Source organism: Barbus barbus, assembly GCF_936440315.1.
Source record: "Barbus barbus genome assembly, chromosome: 15".
Classification (NCBI taxonomy): domain Eukaryota; kingdom Metazoa; phylum Chordata; class Actinopteri; order Cypriniformes; family Cyprinidae; genus Barbus; species Barbus barbus.
In genome coordinates, this window is record NC_136743.1 from 15,047,401 (window position 1) to 15,063,031 (window position 15,631).

The window sequence follows — 15,631 nt, forward strand, 5'->3', positions numbered from 1 at the left end:
CACAGCAGATAAAACAGACAGTTAATAAACTCATCACTCTCTAAAGCTACATGGTAACAGATCTGCATGCTTGGCAGGTGTTAAAGGTGTTGACTACAGCACTGGTGCGCTTTAAAATGGAGATTGGACAGGCAGAGGATTTCGAGCTGTTAGATGGCCAGCTGGATGACTATTACGTGGCTAAAGCACAGTCATTCTTTAAGAGATGCCAAGCTTTGGATACCAACGCAGAAGAACATGGTTAAAGGGTTCATAATTGTGGAACTCTATGGAATAAAAAAAAAATAATCTAGAATATAACTTGAAAATCAATAATCAATTACCCAATCAATTCAAATAATATAATAAAAAGGGGTGGTGATGGCGCAGTGGATAAGACACATGCCTTTGGTGTGAGAGACCCGGGTTCGAATCCACTGTGAGACACCAATGTGTCCCTGAGCAAGACACTTAACCCCTAGTTGCTCCAGAGGCGTGCGACCTCTGACATATATAGCAATTGTAAGTCGCTTTGGATAAAAGCGTCAGCTAAATGAATAAATGTAAATGTAAATGTAATATAATAACTACCATCAATGCATTCCAGATGTTTTTATTTTGAAGGTGCTGGAAGGTTGGATAATTGATTCTACTGGTCCAAAAATCAATACAATAGGATATCATACATCTTTTGCTTATTGGTTATTGTCGAATAATATTTGTTAATAGTCTTTTTGTCCCATTTCCACAACAAATATTCCTTGTTATGGGATCAGCTTTCAGGTGAAACATCACCTAGCATGATGTCTTTTGATTCAGCAAGTCATTCACTCAACTAATCAATTCAGCTCGTTCAAAAGATTGAGTTAAATCAATAACTCAAGAGTGAAATTTAGTTAGACTTCCAAACTGGTTAAAATGAATCATTACAAAGCTTCTCTTGAATCAGTCATAACTAGATGAAATTGCAGCACATGGTCACTGATCAATTCAGTAGTTAATTATCTGAAAATAGCCAATTTGTCACAGCTTCTCAGAGAAGTACTGCAGTTGAGAACGGAAGGTCTAAACCGGATGTCATGACTGAGCTGCCTTTTTTATAGAAGAAAAAGGTGGGCAATTACCTAGATAATGTACAAGTTTAAAATATTGGCTATTACATATGCGTCCCCTTTCATTTAGCTCATTTTTCCAACAATTTTCAATAGTGTTCGTACTGCCAAAAAAAAAAAACATAAAAAAAATAAACAAATAAAACTGACTATACAGTAAAGACAATGATTCTACAGTAAAGAATCATTACATATATAATTTATTCATTTAATACTTTCCAAAACATGAAACACTAGGTATATCAATTGAAAAATTAATTGCACAAATGGGCCTGCATGATACATGATTCTGTACATGGCAAACGATCAACACAGTGTTATTTTAGTGACTATTTAGTTTTTTTTTTATTTAGTACAGTCTTATCAAAATTTTGAATTAATTTGTATTTTTATATTTTGTTTGTTTTTATAACCCAGTTAAAGGTCTAATTTGTTGTGTTTTTTCATTTCTGTCATTGTGTATCATTTTTTTTCCCCTCATAGCAAGTTTTATTTAAGTTTTACTTACTTTAGTAATTCAAGTGAAGCTAAAATAAAATGATAAATAATGCCTTGGTGCCTTGGAAATGCCTTGATGTTGTTTGAATGTGTTTTTACCTTTGATCATTATGTTGTACAGCACTTTGGTCAGTCTTGTAACTGTTTTAAATGTGCTTTATAAATAAAATAACTAGAACCTTGGCAAGCAGCTAAAATAAAGTTTAAAGTTAAAGTTTAACTTAAATTTTTTTATATTTTATTTCAGTTAATATTTATTTAAAGTAACAAATGGTTTTAGTTAACAACAACCATGGTTCGAATTAAAAACTAGTGTTTGTGTTAAACTTTTACACTGCAAATATTAATACAAACAACACAATGGATCTAAATCTTAGAACTTACTTTAGAGTGGTCATCTCTGTGAGTGATGGCTGGGTGGCTTTGAGGTAGCTGGCCCGTCGTGCCTGCATCTTGGGCGAGGGTTTAGGGCTGCCGTCCGAGTCTCCGCTGTCATCCTCCGCCATGGCTTTCACGTAACTCCCGCTGCGCATGCGTCTGCACGGGATATCCTCATCTTTCCCCAGTGGAAAGCCTCCCCACTCATCTTGAGGGACCTGCGGGGTCAGAGGTGACACTGTGTCATGAACCTCTTCCGAAAGGTGCATGTCACCGTCCAAACTGCCTCCCGTGCTCTCAGCTCCACAAATCACCTATACATACATACATACATACACGCACACACATCCTGATCTCCACTTCCTCTCTTTGAGCTGGCAGAGATAATTAATGAGGCTGCCGGTGTGAGCTTGCATGATTACACTAACGACGCCACCCTGGGTAGTTAAGCATCTGTCTCAGTGCAGCTCTCCCAGGGCAAACTCTCATCAATAGGACTCTCTGAAAGCATGAGAAGTTGGACTGCGGTTTCAAAAGAGAGAGGAACAACTCAGTCTGACAAAAGGGAAAAGCTTTCATTTTCAACTACTTGGTTTTACGATAATCAAATGCTAACAATCTAATTGTAATAAAGCCTTGACAAATGCTCATTAAGACTACATAAAAGCATGTCTGATGTAATAAAATATACAGTAAAATGTGAATTGTATGAAACCACTACATAACACTAAATAAACTAAAATACTTAAAAATATATATAAAAAAAATCTATTTAATCTACACTCACCTAAAGGATTATTAGGAACACCTGTTCAATTTCTCATTAATGCAATTATCTAATCAACCAATCACATGGCAGTTGCTTCAATGCATTTAGGGGTGTGGTCCTGGTCAAGACAATCTCCTGAACTCCAAACTGAATGTCAGAATGGGAAAGAAAGGTGATTTAAGCAATTTTGAGCGTGGCATGGTTGTTGGTGCCAGACGGGCCGGATTTCACAATCTGCTCAGTTACTGGGATTTTCACGCACAACCATTTCTAGGGTTTACAAAGAATGGTGTGAAAAGGGAAAAACATCCAGTATGCGGCAGTCCTGTGGGCGAAAATGCCTTGTTGATGCTAGAGGTCAGAGGAGAATGGGCCGACTGATTCAAGCTGATAGAAGAGCAACTTTGACTGAAATAACCACTCGTTACAACCGAGGTATGCAGCAAAGAATTTGTGAAGCCACAACACGCACAACCTTGAGACGGATGGGCTACAACAGCAGAAGACCCCACCGGGTACCACTCATCTCCACTACAAATAGGAAAAAGAGGCTACAATTTGCACGAGCTCACCAAAATTGGACGGTTGAAGACTGGAAAAATGTTGCCTGGTCTGATGAGTCTCGATTTCTGTTGAGACATTCAGATGGTAGAGTCAGAATTTGGCGTAAACAGAATGAGAACATGGATCCATCATGCCTTGTTACCACTGTGCAGGCTGGTGGTGGTGGTGTAATGGTGTGGGGGATGTTTTCTTGGCACACTTTAGGCCCCTTAGTGCCAATTGGGCATCGTTTAAATGCCACGGCCTACCTGAGCATTGTTTCTGACCATGTCCATCCCTTTATGACCACCATGTACCCATCCTCTGATGGCTACTTCCAGCAGGATAATGCACCATGTCACAAAGCTCGAATCATTTCAAATTGGTTTCTTGAACATGACAATGAGTTCACTGTACTAAAATGGCCCCCACAGTCACCAGATCTCAACGCAATAGAGCATCTTTGGGATGTGGTGGAACGGGAGCTTCGTGCCCTGGATGTGCATCCCACAAATCTCCATCAACTGCAAGATGCTATCCTATCAATATGGGCCAACATTTCTAAAGAATGCTTTCAGCACCTTGTTGAATCAATGCCACGTAGAATTAAGGCAGTTCTGAAGGCGAAAGGGGGTCAAACACAGTATTAGTATGGTGTTCCTAATAATCCTTTAGGTGAGCGTATATATAATGTGTGTGTGTGTGTGTGTGTATATTGAAAAATGCTTATTAGTTAGGACGTCTCACTATAAAATGTATGCTCAATGACCAAGGCTCAATTTCCAATATTACATAGCTAAATTATTCCTTTTTTAAATTAATCAAGCACAAGTACAACTCTATGCCAGTAGATGTAGAAACAAGGCCTCACTTGGCATCATTTTAGTTTTAGTTGGTTTCACTTGATTATTTGACCTGAAAGAAGGGCTGAACTCATTGTAAACTCCAGTTGCCAAAATACCTGCCAGTTTGTTATAAATGTGATTGTTCAGCACATACATATACACTCTAATAATGAATTTTAATTGCATGAGCTTACATTCACAAAAATCAGTAATCCTTTGTGGTAATCTTATCATATAACAACAAGGAACCACAGTATTAGTTCCATTGTTTAAATAACTCATAAAAATGGAAAAGTAATTAAATTAATTAATGAAAAAACTAAAATCACTAATTCACTATAAAACACAGTATTTCAGGGAAATAATTGCAAATAATTTAGGTCTTTCTTAGAGAAGCGGAATGTGCAATCATCAATTATTATTATTATTATTTTTTTTTATTATTATTATTATGTGCATCTGGGAAAATTCAGCCCTGCTAAATTCGAACACTGCTTCTATGCAAAAATCAAATATCAATTTGAAGTGTCAGAATGTGAGCATGCAAAAATAGCACAGCTGTGTGGCAGGCCGGTATGCTGCATGCATCACTCTGCATGGAGGTTCATTTTAAGGTTTGGAAAGAGATTCTCAGCTGACATCGAGAGAAAATCCCACTTTAAAGAATTTCACTGTGATTATATGAATCAGCACAGAGCTTGCGTTACTGGGGAAACGGCTGGCCTTGATGTCAGGAAGTGTATAAAAGGCAGTCAGAGGAAGAATGACTCCAGTAACACCGGTTCTTTGCCCACACACGCGCTCACAGACCCGACAAACACAAAAACTTCCTTCAAAGATACCACCAACACCCACACAAGCCTTTAGTCAAGTCGAGTCTGATGAGCAGAAAATGAGGATAAATCCTGATGAGCAGACCTGGGTACAAGACTCTCAGTCCTCACAGCAGACTGGGCCTCACTTCATCATTTCAAGGGATGAAAGACTGTGTACCACATGAGAGCTTCCATTAACAGAATTTCAGTTTATATCTTTAGGTGCTTATTCTAGCCCCATAGCACATTTTTAAAAGTGCAGTAAGCAATGTTGACTGCCAGCTGGAGCTTTCTCCAGATGAGGGCTGTGTGGCTTTTTAAAGTGTTTTCTATGCCTTTATTTCGATAGGACAGTAAGTGAACAGGAAGCGAAGTGGGGGGTGGGGGAGAGAGAGAGGGGGACGGGATCGGAAAAGGTCTGCGAGCCAGGACTCAAACTCAGGACAGCCAACGAGGCTATCGTAGCCGCCGAGGGCTGTGTGATTAATCAAAATAACATAAATGCCTTTTTTCATATGGCAATTATCCATTTTAAATGACATTAATATATGTGTTATGTGTTTCAAAACGAAGCATGACACGGAGTTATTTTACACGTGCAGCACATGATTTAGTGTCTTCAGTGTCTCAGAGTGCCTTGTGTCAGATTTAATGCACATTTAATTTTACAGTGCTAATATACAAAATATGTAAAAAAAAAATTATATATATATATATATATATATATATATATATATATATATATATATATATATATATATATATATATACAGTGCCCTCCAAACTATTATTATTAGCTGTTTCAAAACATACATGTTTTACCAAATAAAAAGAACAGCACTTTTACAGTTCATCCCACTCATTGATGTGAGCATAAGTATTGGAACAGTTGCCTCATAGGTCTATCTAAGTGATCAGCTGTGTCCTGTTGCATTAATTCTTCAGATATTAAAAGCAGGGAATGTGTCATATCAGTTATATCCATTACTTCTGCATTCTGAATCTTGCATTCGATGATGACACACACAAACCACGATGAAGATGAGGGAGCTAACTTTGAGAGAAAAGCAAGCAATTTGGATGCTAAAAGAAAAGAGAAAGTCAGTTATAGCTCTAGCAAAAACAAAGGGCATGGAGAAATCAACAGTTTGGAAACCACCAGCGACACCAGCAACCAACAACAACCTGATCGGCTGAGAAAACAACAGTAGTTCATGACAGACAAATCATAAAAGCTGTAGGAAAATGAATCCTAAAACTTCCAGAAAGCTGAGGTGATGCTCTGACAATCTACTGTCCTCAGGAGACTTTGACACAGAATTACAGATGCTACACAGCAAGATGCAAACCTCTGACCAGCACCAAAAATAGAAAGGCAAGATTAGAGTTTGCAAAAAAGCACAAAGGTGAGCCAGAAGAGTTTTGGAGCTGTGTTTATGGACCGATGAGACAAAGATGAACCTTTATCTAAGTGATGGGAAAGCAAAAATGTGGAGAAAAAAAGGGAACTGCAAATGATCCCAAGCATACAGCCTCATCTGTAAAGCATGGTGGAGGTGGTGTCATGGTACGGGCATGCATGGCTGTCTCTGGAACAGGCCCTCTCAACTTTACTGATGACTTAATGTATGATGACAGTAGCAAAATGAATTTGGAAGGGTACAAAACCAGCTTGCCTACCAATATTCAGGAAAATGCCACCAGATTCATTGGGAAGTGCTTCATATTGCATATTGCATCAGGACAATGACCCAAAACACCCTGCCAATTCAGTCAAGGAATTTATAAGGGAAAAGAAATGGAAAGTCTTAGATTGCCCAAGTCAATCTCCAGATTTAAATCCGATTGAACATGAATTTCACCAGCTGAAGAGGAGAGTAAAGGCAGAAACTCCCCAAAACAAGCAACAATTGGAATTGGCTGCATTAAAGGCTGGGAAAAGCATTTCAACAGATGAGACCAAGAGTCTGGTGATGTCTATGGGTCACAGACTCACTGCTGTGATTGTGCGCAAGGGATCTGCAACTAAATAATAGCTTTTAATCTTTTATATCTGCCTTATGTTCAACTGTCCCAATACTTATGCTCACATCAATGAGTGGGATGAACTCTAAAAGTGCTGTTCTTTTTATTTGGTAAAACATGTATGTGTTGAAAAGGCTAATAATAAAATGTGACATTCTGTAGTTTTGTCTTATATTAATCTTTTAATCATATTTGCAAATGTCTTTACTCCACAGCCAACAGAGCAATTTTGTCTTTACTGTTCCAATACTTATGGAGGGCACTGTATATATATATATATATATATATATATATTAGTTCTTAGTATAATATTAATTTATTATTATAGTTTTATTTTGTTATTTTTCTTAAATACTCTATTTTTTTACAACAGCATTTGTTTAATATTTTATATAATAAGAATTACAATAATAATAATTTTATTATTTCATTTCATTATTATATGTCATACTGATACATGAAGTACAAAAAACACACAAAAAACAATCAAACATGGAGTTTTATTTAAGAAAGAAAGAAAGAAAGAAAGAAAGAAAGAAAGAAAGACAGAAAGAAAATTCCCAATCACAATTTTTAACAGAACAATCACAAAACTCTACTAACCACCATCCTACAAAATAAATGAATAAATTAACTTTCCATTGATATATGGTTTGTTAGGATCGGACAATATTTGGCAGAGATAAAACTATTTGAAAATCTGGAATCTGAGGGTGCAAAAAAATCTAAATATTGAGAAAATCGCCTTTAAAGCTGTCCAAATGAAGTTCTTAGCAATGCATATTACTAATCAAAAAGGAAATTTTGATATATTTACAGTAAGAAATTTACAAAATATCTTCATGGAACATGATCATTACTTAATATCCTAATGATTTTTGGCATAAAAAATTTTTTTTACCCAAACAATGTATTTTTGGCTATTGCTACAAATATACCCCAGCGACTTAAGACTGGTTTTGTGGTCTACAAAGTCTACAACATCAACATCATAATTCTAACTTGATATCGACAGCAGATCACAACTTGCTGAATATCTAAAGCATCTTTCCACAAACCTTTAGAACAAGAACAACACAGTGCAATGCCCTGTCACTCACGGTTACTATGGCAACTGGTGTCCAGATTTAGCCCTGAAGAAAGATGCCAATTATTCTTTGTATTGACAGAGCATGATAGAGAACATGTGAGACATCCTGCCAGCTTAATTTAGCCTCTGAATTAGTATGTGGCTGCCCACGTGCAAACTCTGATTCACAGTCCACTGCAGGTGGTCTTAAGATCTTCTCTAGTTTGCTTGTTTAATGCATGTATAACGTAACGGGTTACCTCATTTGTCTGTTCACTTGGACTATGAGGACTGTGCAGCCTTACGTACAAAAGGAATAGGAAAAACTTTAAATAATATGAGAAACAGTGAGTTCTCTCTCACACTAACTAATGTGTTGTTTATTTCTGACACAGTGCTTAATATTAACCGTCATTCTAATAATTGATACATGCCCAGTAGAGACAAAAGTACTGAGAATGTAACAATTATACACAAAAAAAAGGTCTTCTCAAACCGACATCTCAAACAATAGCAAAAGAGCTAGAGTGCTGTTGTGAAGAGTGTCAGCACAGTGTGTTTTGGCAGGTATTCTTTTCCAATCAGATTATAGGACCACTGTCACGAATATTTGCTGGTGACTCCAGGGTGCAGTCGTTTGTAATGCCTGATTAAGCAAAAATCTTATAAAACCTATAATGCCTTTTAAAATTCTAATTTAAATTCTGAATTCTAATTTAATTTGAACATAATTAAAAGAACTGAATAGAATTGAAATGTGAATTGTGGTGGCAAACAGGGTGTTTAAAATGCCCCCAAAATAAATACGCATTCAGTTACATATATTTAATATATAGTTCTACATTTGAACATATTTAAAGGGGTCATATGATGCGATTTCAAGTTTTCCTTTCTCTTTGGAGTGTTACAAGCTGATTGTACATAGATAAGATCCCTGAAGTTGCAAAGACTAAAGTCTCAAAACCAAAGAGATATTCTTTATAAAAGTTAAGACTCTGCCATGCCCCCCTAAAACGGCTCATTCAAACACGCCCCCACATGTCTACGTCACGGTGTGGGAAGATTTGTAAAACACCGCCCAAATGATTACGCAAAGAAAGAAGGCAGAACTATTATTCTCGCTGTAGTATTGTTGCTGCCGCCGGTGCCATGTCCCGGAGACGCTGTGGTTCATTGTGAAAGTGAAAGTACTTTGTTTGGACTTCCAAAAGAGGACACAACTAGAAATCAGTGGTTAAGTTGCATTTACAACACTGTTCCAGAACAGTTCGACCCAAATATTAGAGTGTGTGTACTGTGCAGCGCATTTCACAGAGGACTATTTCTTAAACCTGGAAGAGTAGCTTACAATGCTGGCTTGCACCAGCAACGTGGAGCAATTCCAACTTTGCAAGGACAGTCTGACGCTTCTGACTCACAGCCTGTAAGTACGTTTCTGCTACTGACTATTCAAACGCGAGTGTTGAGCTGTGTAGAGTAGTGCTTGTTGTTTGTCGTTTCTCAGATCACAAATGCAGACATGGTAATGTTTAAGTGGCGCGATGCAACGCGGCGAGTAAAAAGACAGTATAAGTCATTATAATCAGTAATTATGTCCCCACTGGATGCAACAAATGCTTAGTTTATAATGGATTTTATTGTTTTTGTGTCGTCGCGCCGGGACACGACATCACAATACGGTAAGGGGAGTAACATTTCGGTCTCACACTTGAGGTATTCTGCCAATCACAACGCACTGGATAGCTGGCCAATCAGAGCACGCCTCGCTTCTCAGAATGATGAGCTTTTTAAAAATCAATGCATTTCAGAAAGGCGGAGCATAGAGGAGCAGCAATAATGTACAGTATGTGGAAAATAATGTTTTTTTAACCTTAAACCGCATAAACACATTGCATTACACCAAATACACAAAATAATGTTCTTTTTAGCAACGTCATATGACCCCTTTAAATCTGCAGTATATAACTTTTGCCTCTATATCGCCATCTCTGTTTGAAACATAAAAAGTTACTTAAAGGGGTGGTCAATCAGTTATTTTTGAAGGCTTGATTGTGTTTATGGGGTGCACTGTAACGTGTTCATGCTTGTTTTTGTATTTTTTTTTTTATTCATTATTTTTCAAATATTTTACCTTCATTCTACACTGCTTCTGTTCTTCTAAAAATGGTCTCTTGACTTCCTGGTTCTATGAAGTGTGTTGTGATTCGCTTGGACTATGAGGACTGTGCAGCCTTACGTACAAAAGGAATAGGAAAACTTTTAAATAATATGAGATACAGTGAGTTCTCTCTCACACTAACTAATGTGTTGTTTATTTCTGACACAGTGCTTAATATTAACCGTCATTCTAATAATTGATACATGCCCAGTAGAGACAAAAGTACTGAGAATGTAACAATTATACACAAAAAAAACAGTCTTCTCAAACCGACATCTCAAACAATAGCAAAAGAGCTAGAGTGCTGTTGTGAAGAGTGTCAGCACAGTGTGTTTTGGCAGGTATTCTTTTCCAATCAGATTATAGGACCACTGTCACGAATATTTGCTGGTGACTCCAGGGTGCAGTCGTTTGTAATGCCCGATAAAGCAAAAATCATATAAAACCTATAATGCCTTTTAAAATCCCAATTTAAATTCTGAATCCGAATTTAATTTGAACAGAAATAAAAGTGAATTTGAATCGTGGTGGGAAACAGGGTGTTTAAAATGGCCTGGTGTATGTTGTCCGGAAAATGTCACGCCTCTTACCATAACCCTTTGTTGCATGTTACCGGGGGCAGGGTTTATGTGACTTTTATGTAAAGCTGGTACTAGTCCCTACCAGCTGTTTGTTGTAGGCCTTAAAACGAATTCTGTTAAATAAATTATCTCTCCCTTTGCATCGTATATTGCAGATGTTGTTTAAGCTAAAACAGCAACATTACATACTAACTAAAGTAAAAAAAAGTGAAATCATACTAAAAGGACTAAAAAACTAAGCAGCTGTTGTAATAACGCTTCAACCACACACGTCATATAGTAGCCTGGTCTTCTTTCTGTTTACAGACGTGACATAACCATGCATCGAAATGACAAATGACATTAATTCCCTGTGAAATCGGACACAACACCTCACATTAAAAATCATTATTGTGTGAATCGAGGTAAGGTAAGGAGACAGTTTTGAACAATGATGTCTTATATACTCAAAACAAAATTTTGTTCATTTTTGACCAAAAAAAGTCAGCTTTAGTAAAATAGCTTTTTGGTCCATGGTTTCTTTGAATTGCATTTTAGAGTGAATTGCTCTTCTTGTCATTCTAATTCAACTTCCTGTGGAATTTAAATTCACACTCATGAATGGAAAGGGAGCCAGTTCTTTACTTCTGAATTTTGCACAGATCAGTTGCATAGAGTGCAGGCTAAGCTACTCTCAACCTCAGACATCACGCTCACGGACCGTTGGCTGAACGTCTGATGCATATGGCACTCTTATCTGGAAACACTTCAGGAGTTTCGAAGTCGTCATCGGATTGGTTGAATTATACAAGATTTCCAGGAGACGTGTGTGTCGCGTTCTTTAATGTTCCGCCTGGAAACAAAAACCCTCTCACGAAAGAAGAAAGCCGTTGTGTTTATAATGAGCGCTTGTCAGGATCAACTAAACGCTGGATTTTCAAAAGTATGTGAAAATTTTTAAGTTTATATGTCCGAGAGTTTTACACACAGGTCTGTTATTGTGGCGACATTTCCACACCCCTAAACATGACGCGGAACAAAATGAAACGTGATTGGTTGCTTTACCTGTCAGTCATATGGCCTCTTGGATGGGCCTTGGCCATTCAAAGCGGCCAAAGTTCCCAGACCATCAGCTATAGCGTTATTTTACTGCCAAATGTTGAGAGCGCATTTCTGTAGCGCGAAACTAGATTAATATAACGCGGATTACCTTTGCTCTCGCACAAAACCGGACACAGGTTCTTGGATATAAGCTGCTCTCGCGCAGAGAGAGTGTGCGCACTCAGAACGTGTCTCTCCTCTCGCTCAAGTGTGTGTGTGCGTGCTCAAACTTTGTCCTGTGCACTCGCACATCTCTCCGTGCTCTTGCTCTAGATATTCATTCTTTTCACACCTGGATTAAACGTCAAAAGTTATCAACCAATCAAATTGTTCTACGACTGACCCGATGAAAATACCAGGCCTAAGTGAAGAGGGAACTGATCCTGGAATGTTTTTACAATTTAATAATATTTAATCATATCAAATGTATATTAGAAATCGCTAGGAATCGGGTGCTTGGATGATTTTTATATAAAAAAAACAACCTAGTTTGTCTAATCGTTTGGTCAAACCCCTCTGAGCGATTTATGTAAACAAACAAACAAAAAAGTATATGATTCTTAAAGTTCATGAGGCCATACATGTTTTTTGTACTTGGGATGAAATAAATATATATATATATATATGAAGATTAATTATTTTCGCACCTGAATTAAACATTGTCAAAAGTTATCATCATGCACTTTTAAAAAATATCTTGAAACAGATTTCTTCATTAGAGCCTTTCCTTGATTTTTTTAATTGTTGCATTTTTGGTTTAACACACTGGTTATTGTAGGCTACTTTGATTTACTTTATATCTTTTATGTTTGTATTTTGTTCTTTTCTGTGAAATATTTTGACAATCAAAGAAGGATCTTTAATTTCTTTCCAGTTTAATAATATTTAACAGTGTTAATCAAATGTATATTTGAAATGGCTAGAAATTAGGTGCTTGGATGATTTGTATAAATGACCTCTGTCCAACTATGGTTGGTCAAACCCCTCGATTTATCTAAAAACAGCCCATGCCTCTAAAGACTTCATATAAAAGCTCAGTGTTATGTCATATTATGTCAGATATCTCAACTGAATTTAAAATCATTGCAATTAATTCTCAGTTGTTGGCAATAGTAAGTAACAAATCCTATCAAACAACATCAGATGCAAAAATAGTTGTAAACGATGATATCATAACACACTAAATGCTCTGACAGAATCATTGTTTGGACATTTATTGGGAGTTTTTTTTTATTTATCTGTTTGTTTATTTTTTTTAAATCCTTTTTTTTTTTTTAGTTCTGATTTTAGCTAGATTTTCTTTTAATGAAAACTCTTCATATTAGCAACACATTCAATGGCACTCTCATCTAAAACAGTGAATATAGTTATATGACAGTTATGGTAATGACATGGTCTGCAAATGCATTAAACCCATAGAATCTAATGTAGCGATGTTATCACAAATATAATCAATTCATTATAATGTTATATTTGGTCTCCACATCTTAAGTAGGCTATTTAGGAAATAGTGCACCTGACCCTAGTTCTGTCTTAAATCAGAAGATATGTATGTATGTATGTATATATATATATATATATGTATATTTATTTATTTCAACCCAAGTACACAATACACGTATGGCCACAGGAACTTTAAGAATCATATACTTTTTTGTTTGTTTGTTCGTTTAGATAAATCGCTCAGAGGGGTTTGACCAAACGATTAGACAAACTATTTTTTTTTTTTTATATATAAATCATCCAAGCACCCAATTCCTAGCCATTTCTAATATAAATTTGATATGACTAAATATTATTAAATTGTAGAGAAATTCCAGGATCAGTTCCCTCTTCTCTTAGGCCTAGTATTTTCATCGGGTCAGTCGTAGAAAAATCTGATTGGTTGATAACTTTTGACGTTTAATCCAGGTGTGAAAAGAATTAATATCTAGCGCAAGAGCACGGAGAGATGTGCGAGTGCACAAGACAAAGTTTGAGCGCTCTCGTCATTTGGCAGTAAAATAACGCCATGCCAGCGGTCAGTCAGAAGGTCTGGCTACGCAAGACTAAGGTCAAGCAAGCAGGCTAATCTGCAAACGGTATGCTAAACTAGGATTTAACGGTTCATGACACCATTTAAGGATGGAGTCTATCCTCTTCATACACATCCACAAGAACAGCGCTCATCCAGTCTGCTCCATCCAATCCCACCACCTACACAGACACAGACACACAACACACACACACACACACACATACAAACTCACACAGAACCCAACAAAATAAGAACTTAGTAAAAATATTGGTAAAAAATTAGATTTTTAGGTTTAGAGAGGGAAATAATACTAGTCAGAGATCAAATGGATCCAAACAGATGCTTGTCAGCTAAACAGAAAGTAAGGCAGCTAGTGGGTTGCACTTACTTCTCGGCAGAACTCAAATCAAAACTGGAGGCTCTCTCCAGTGGTGGAGGAGGAAGAGGAGGGGTGGTGGAAAGGTGGAGGTGGGTTAGGTGAGCATGTGGGTGTAGGGGAGAATCGAAAGGCAATTTGCATACCTGCAAGAATTGGCATGAGCGCTCCTGCTGACAAGCCTCTGCTTTCACTAGAGCCTTATCTACATTTACCGAGGCCTTCTGGTAGACTTGACGTGCTCTGCTCACCGTGAGAGAGGACGACCACGAGCTCTTCTTCACGAGCTGTGAAGCGTCCACGCTCAGCGGGATGCTCGTGCACGTCGAGCACTTGCCCAAATCATTGCTGCTGCGGGAGTTTTTAAGTGCCTGGTCATTGATGGTGTTGTAGGCTTCCAAGAAGTACTGCGACTGTGACTTATCCGGGTGACGGCCCATGGTCATGACACCCGGTGGTCCATGGTGAAACAGGCAGGCCTCGCGTTCCAATTCATCCGAGCTCCAGTAGCCAGAAGGTGGTGTCCTGTTCTTGGGTTCAGCCGACTTGCAGCGCTCCCGGCTTTTGCTGCGCTTGCGGTGCCGAATAGCAGGGGGTTCTCCGTCAGGGCTGGCTTTGCCTCCGTTGATGCTGCCCTTGCCGTGGGCGTGACCATGGTGTGGGCCCTCTAGTGAGTGGGACTTGGTGAAGAGCTTCTGAACTGAGTGCACCAGGTGACGGATTCGGCCAGGGCTGTCGCTCCGTTGCTCCAAGGCTGCAGCGGCACGCTTGTATTGCAGCGTGTGATAGCCGTCCCGAGGCACTGGGAGTTGCCGGTCGAACTGATCCAAAAGGGCGACGGGGAGACGCTGTTGGCCCTTGTTGGTTGAAACCCCTCCCCCGGTGTAGGGAACCACAGCGGTCTCATCCTTCAGCTCGTGCTGAGAGCTGTAGTGTCGGCGGGGGAAGGTCCCGTAAGGCACCACGCAGTCGGGCTGGTAGGGGCTTCTCTGGGAGTAGTAAGAGTGGTCGACCTGGTGGGGGTTGTCGATCTGGCTGATGAGGTAGGGCTTCTGGTCCAAGTGGTGACCCATGGAGTCAAAAGAGGGGTCACAGGTCACCACGTGGTGGTGGCTGCGGCTGCTGGATAAGCCTTTCATCACAGAGATGGAATCATCCAGCGAGGGTCAGAGGCATCCACGCACAGTACGGCTCCAAAGTGACCTGACGGTCTGCAGGGAATACATAGAAAGACATAATTGACCGTGAGCATTCTGTGCGAATGTTCTCATGTTTTTTGGCTATGTGGGTCAATAATAGGATACTATTTCTTTTTTTGCCTAGATCTTTATTTAAAAATATAATTCAGACATAATGACTTGAATTTTCCCTGATCTCTGAATTAAA

At 38.4% G+C, this 15,631-nt stretch overlaps 1 protein-coding gene across 2 annotated transcripts in view; it reads right to left on the reverse strand.

Moving 5' to 3' along the window:
• The window catches only part of LOC306880885 (disks large-associated protein 1), a gene marked incomplete at both ends in the record, with an annotated part of 59,713 nt that extends 44,329 nt beyond the window's left edge, over nt 1–15,384 (reverse strand). Inside the window, 2 exons of one of the 2 annotated variants that reach the window (XM_079434687.1) lie at nt 1,974–2,185; nt 14,497–15,384. In XM_079434687.1, the coding sequence (XP_079290813.1) occupies nt 1,974–2,185; nt 14,497–15,384 (1,100 nt within the window). Of the gene's footprint in view, nt 1–1,973; nt 2,186–14,391 lie in introns of both variants that reach the window. The other variant, XM_079434686.1, reaches the window with a different exon arrangement.
• Nucleotides 15,385–15,631: the final 247 nt, after the last annotated feature.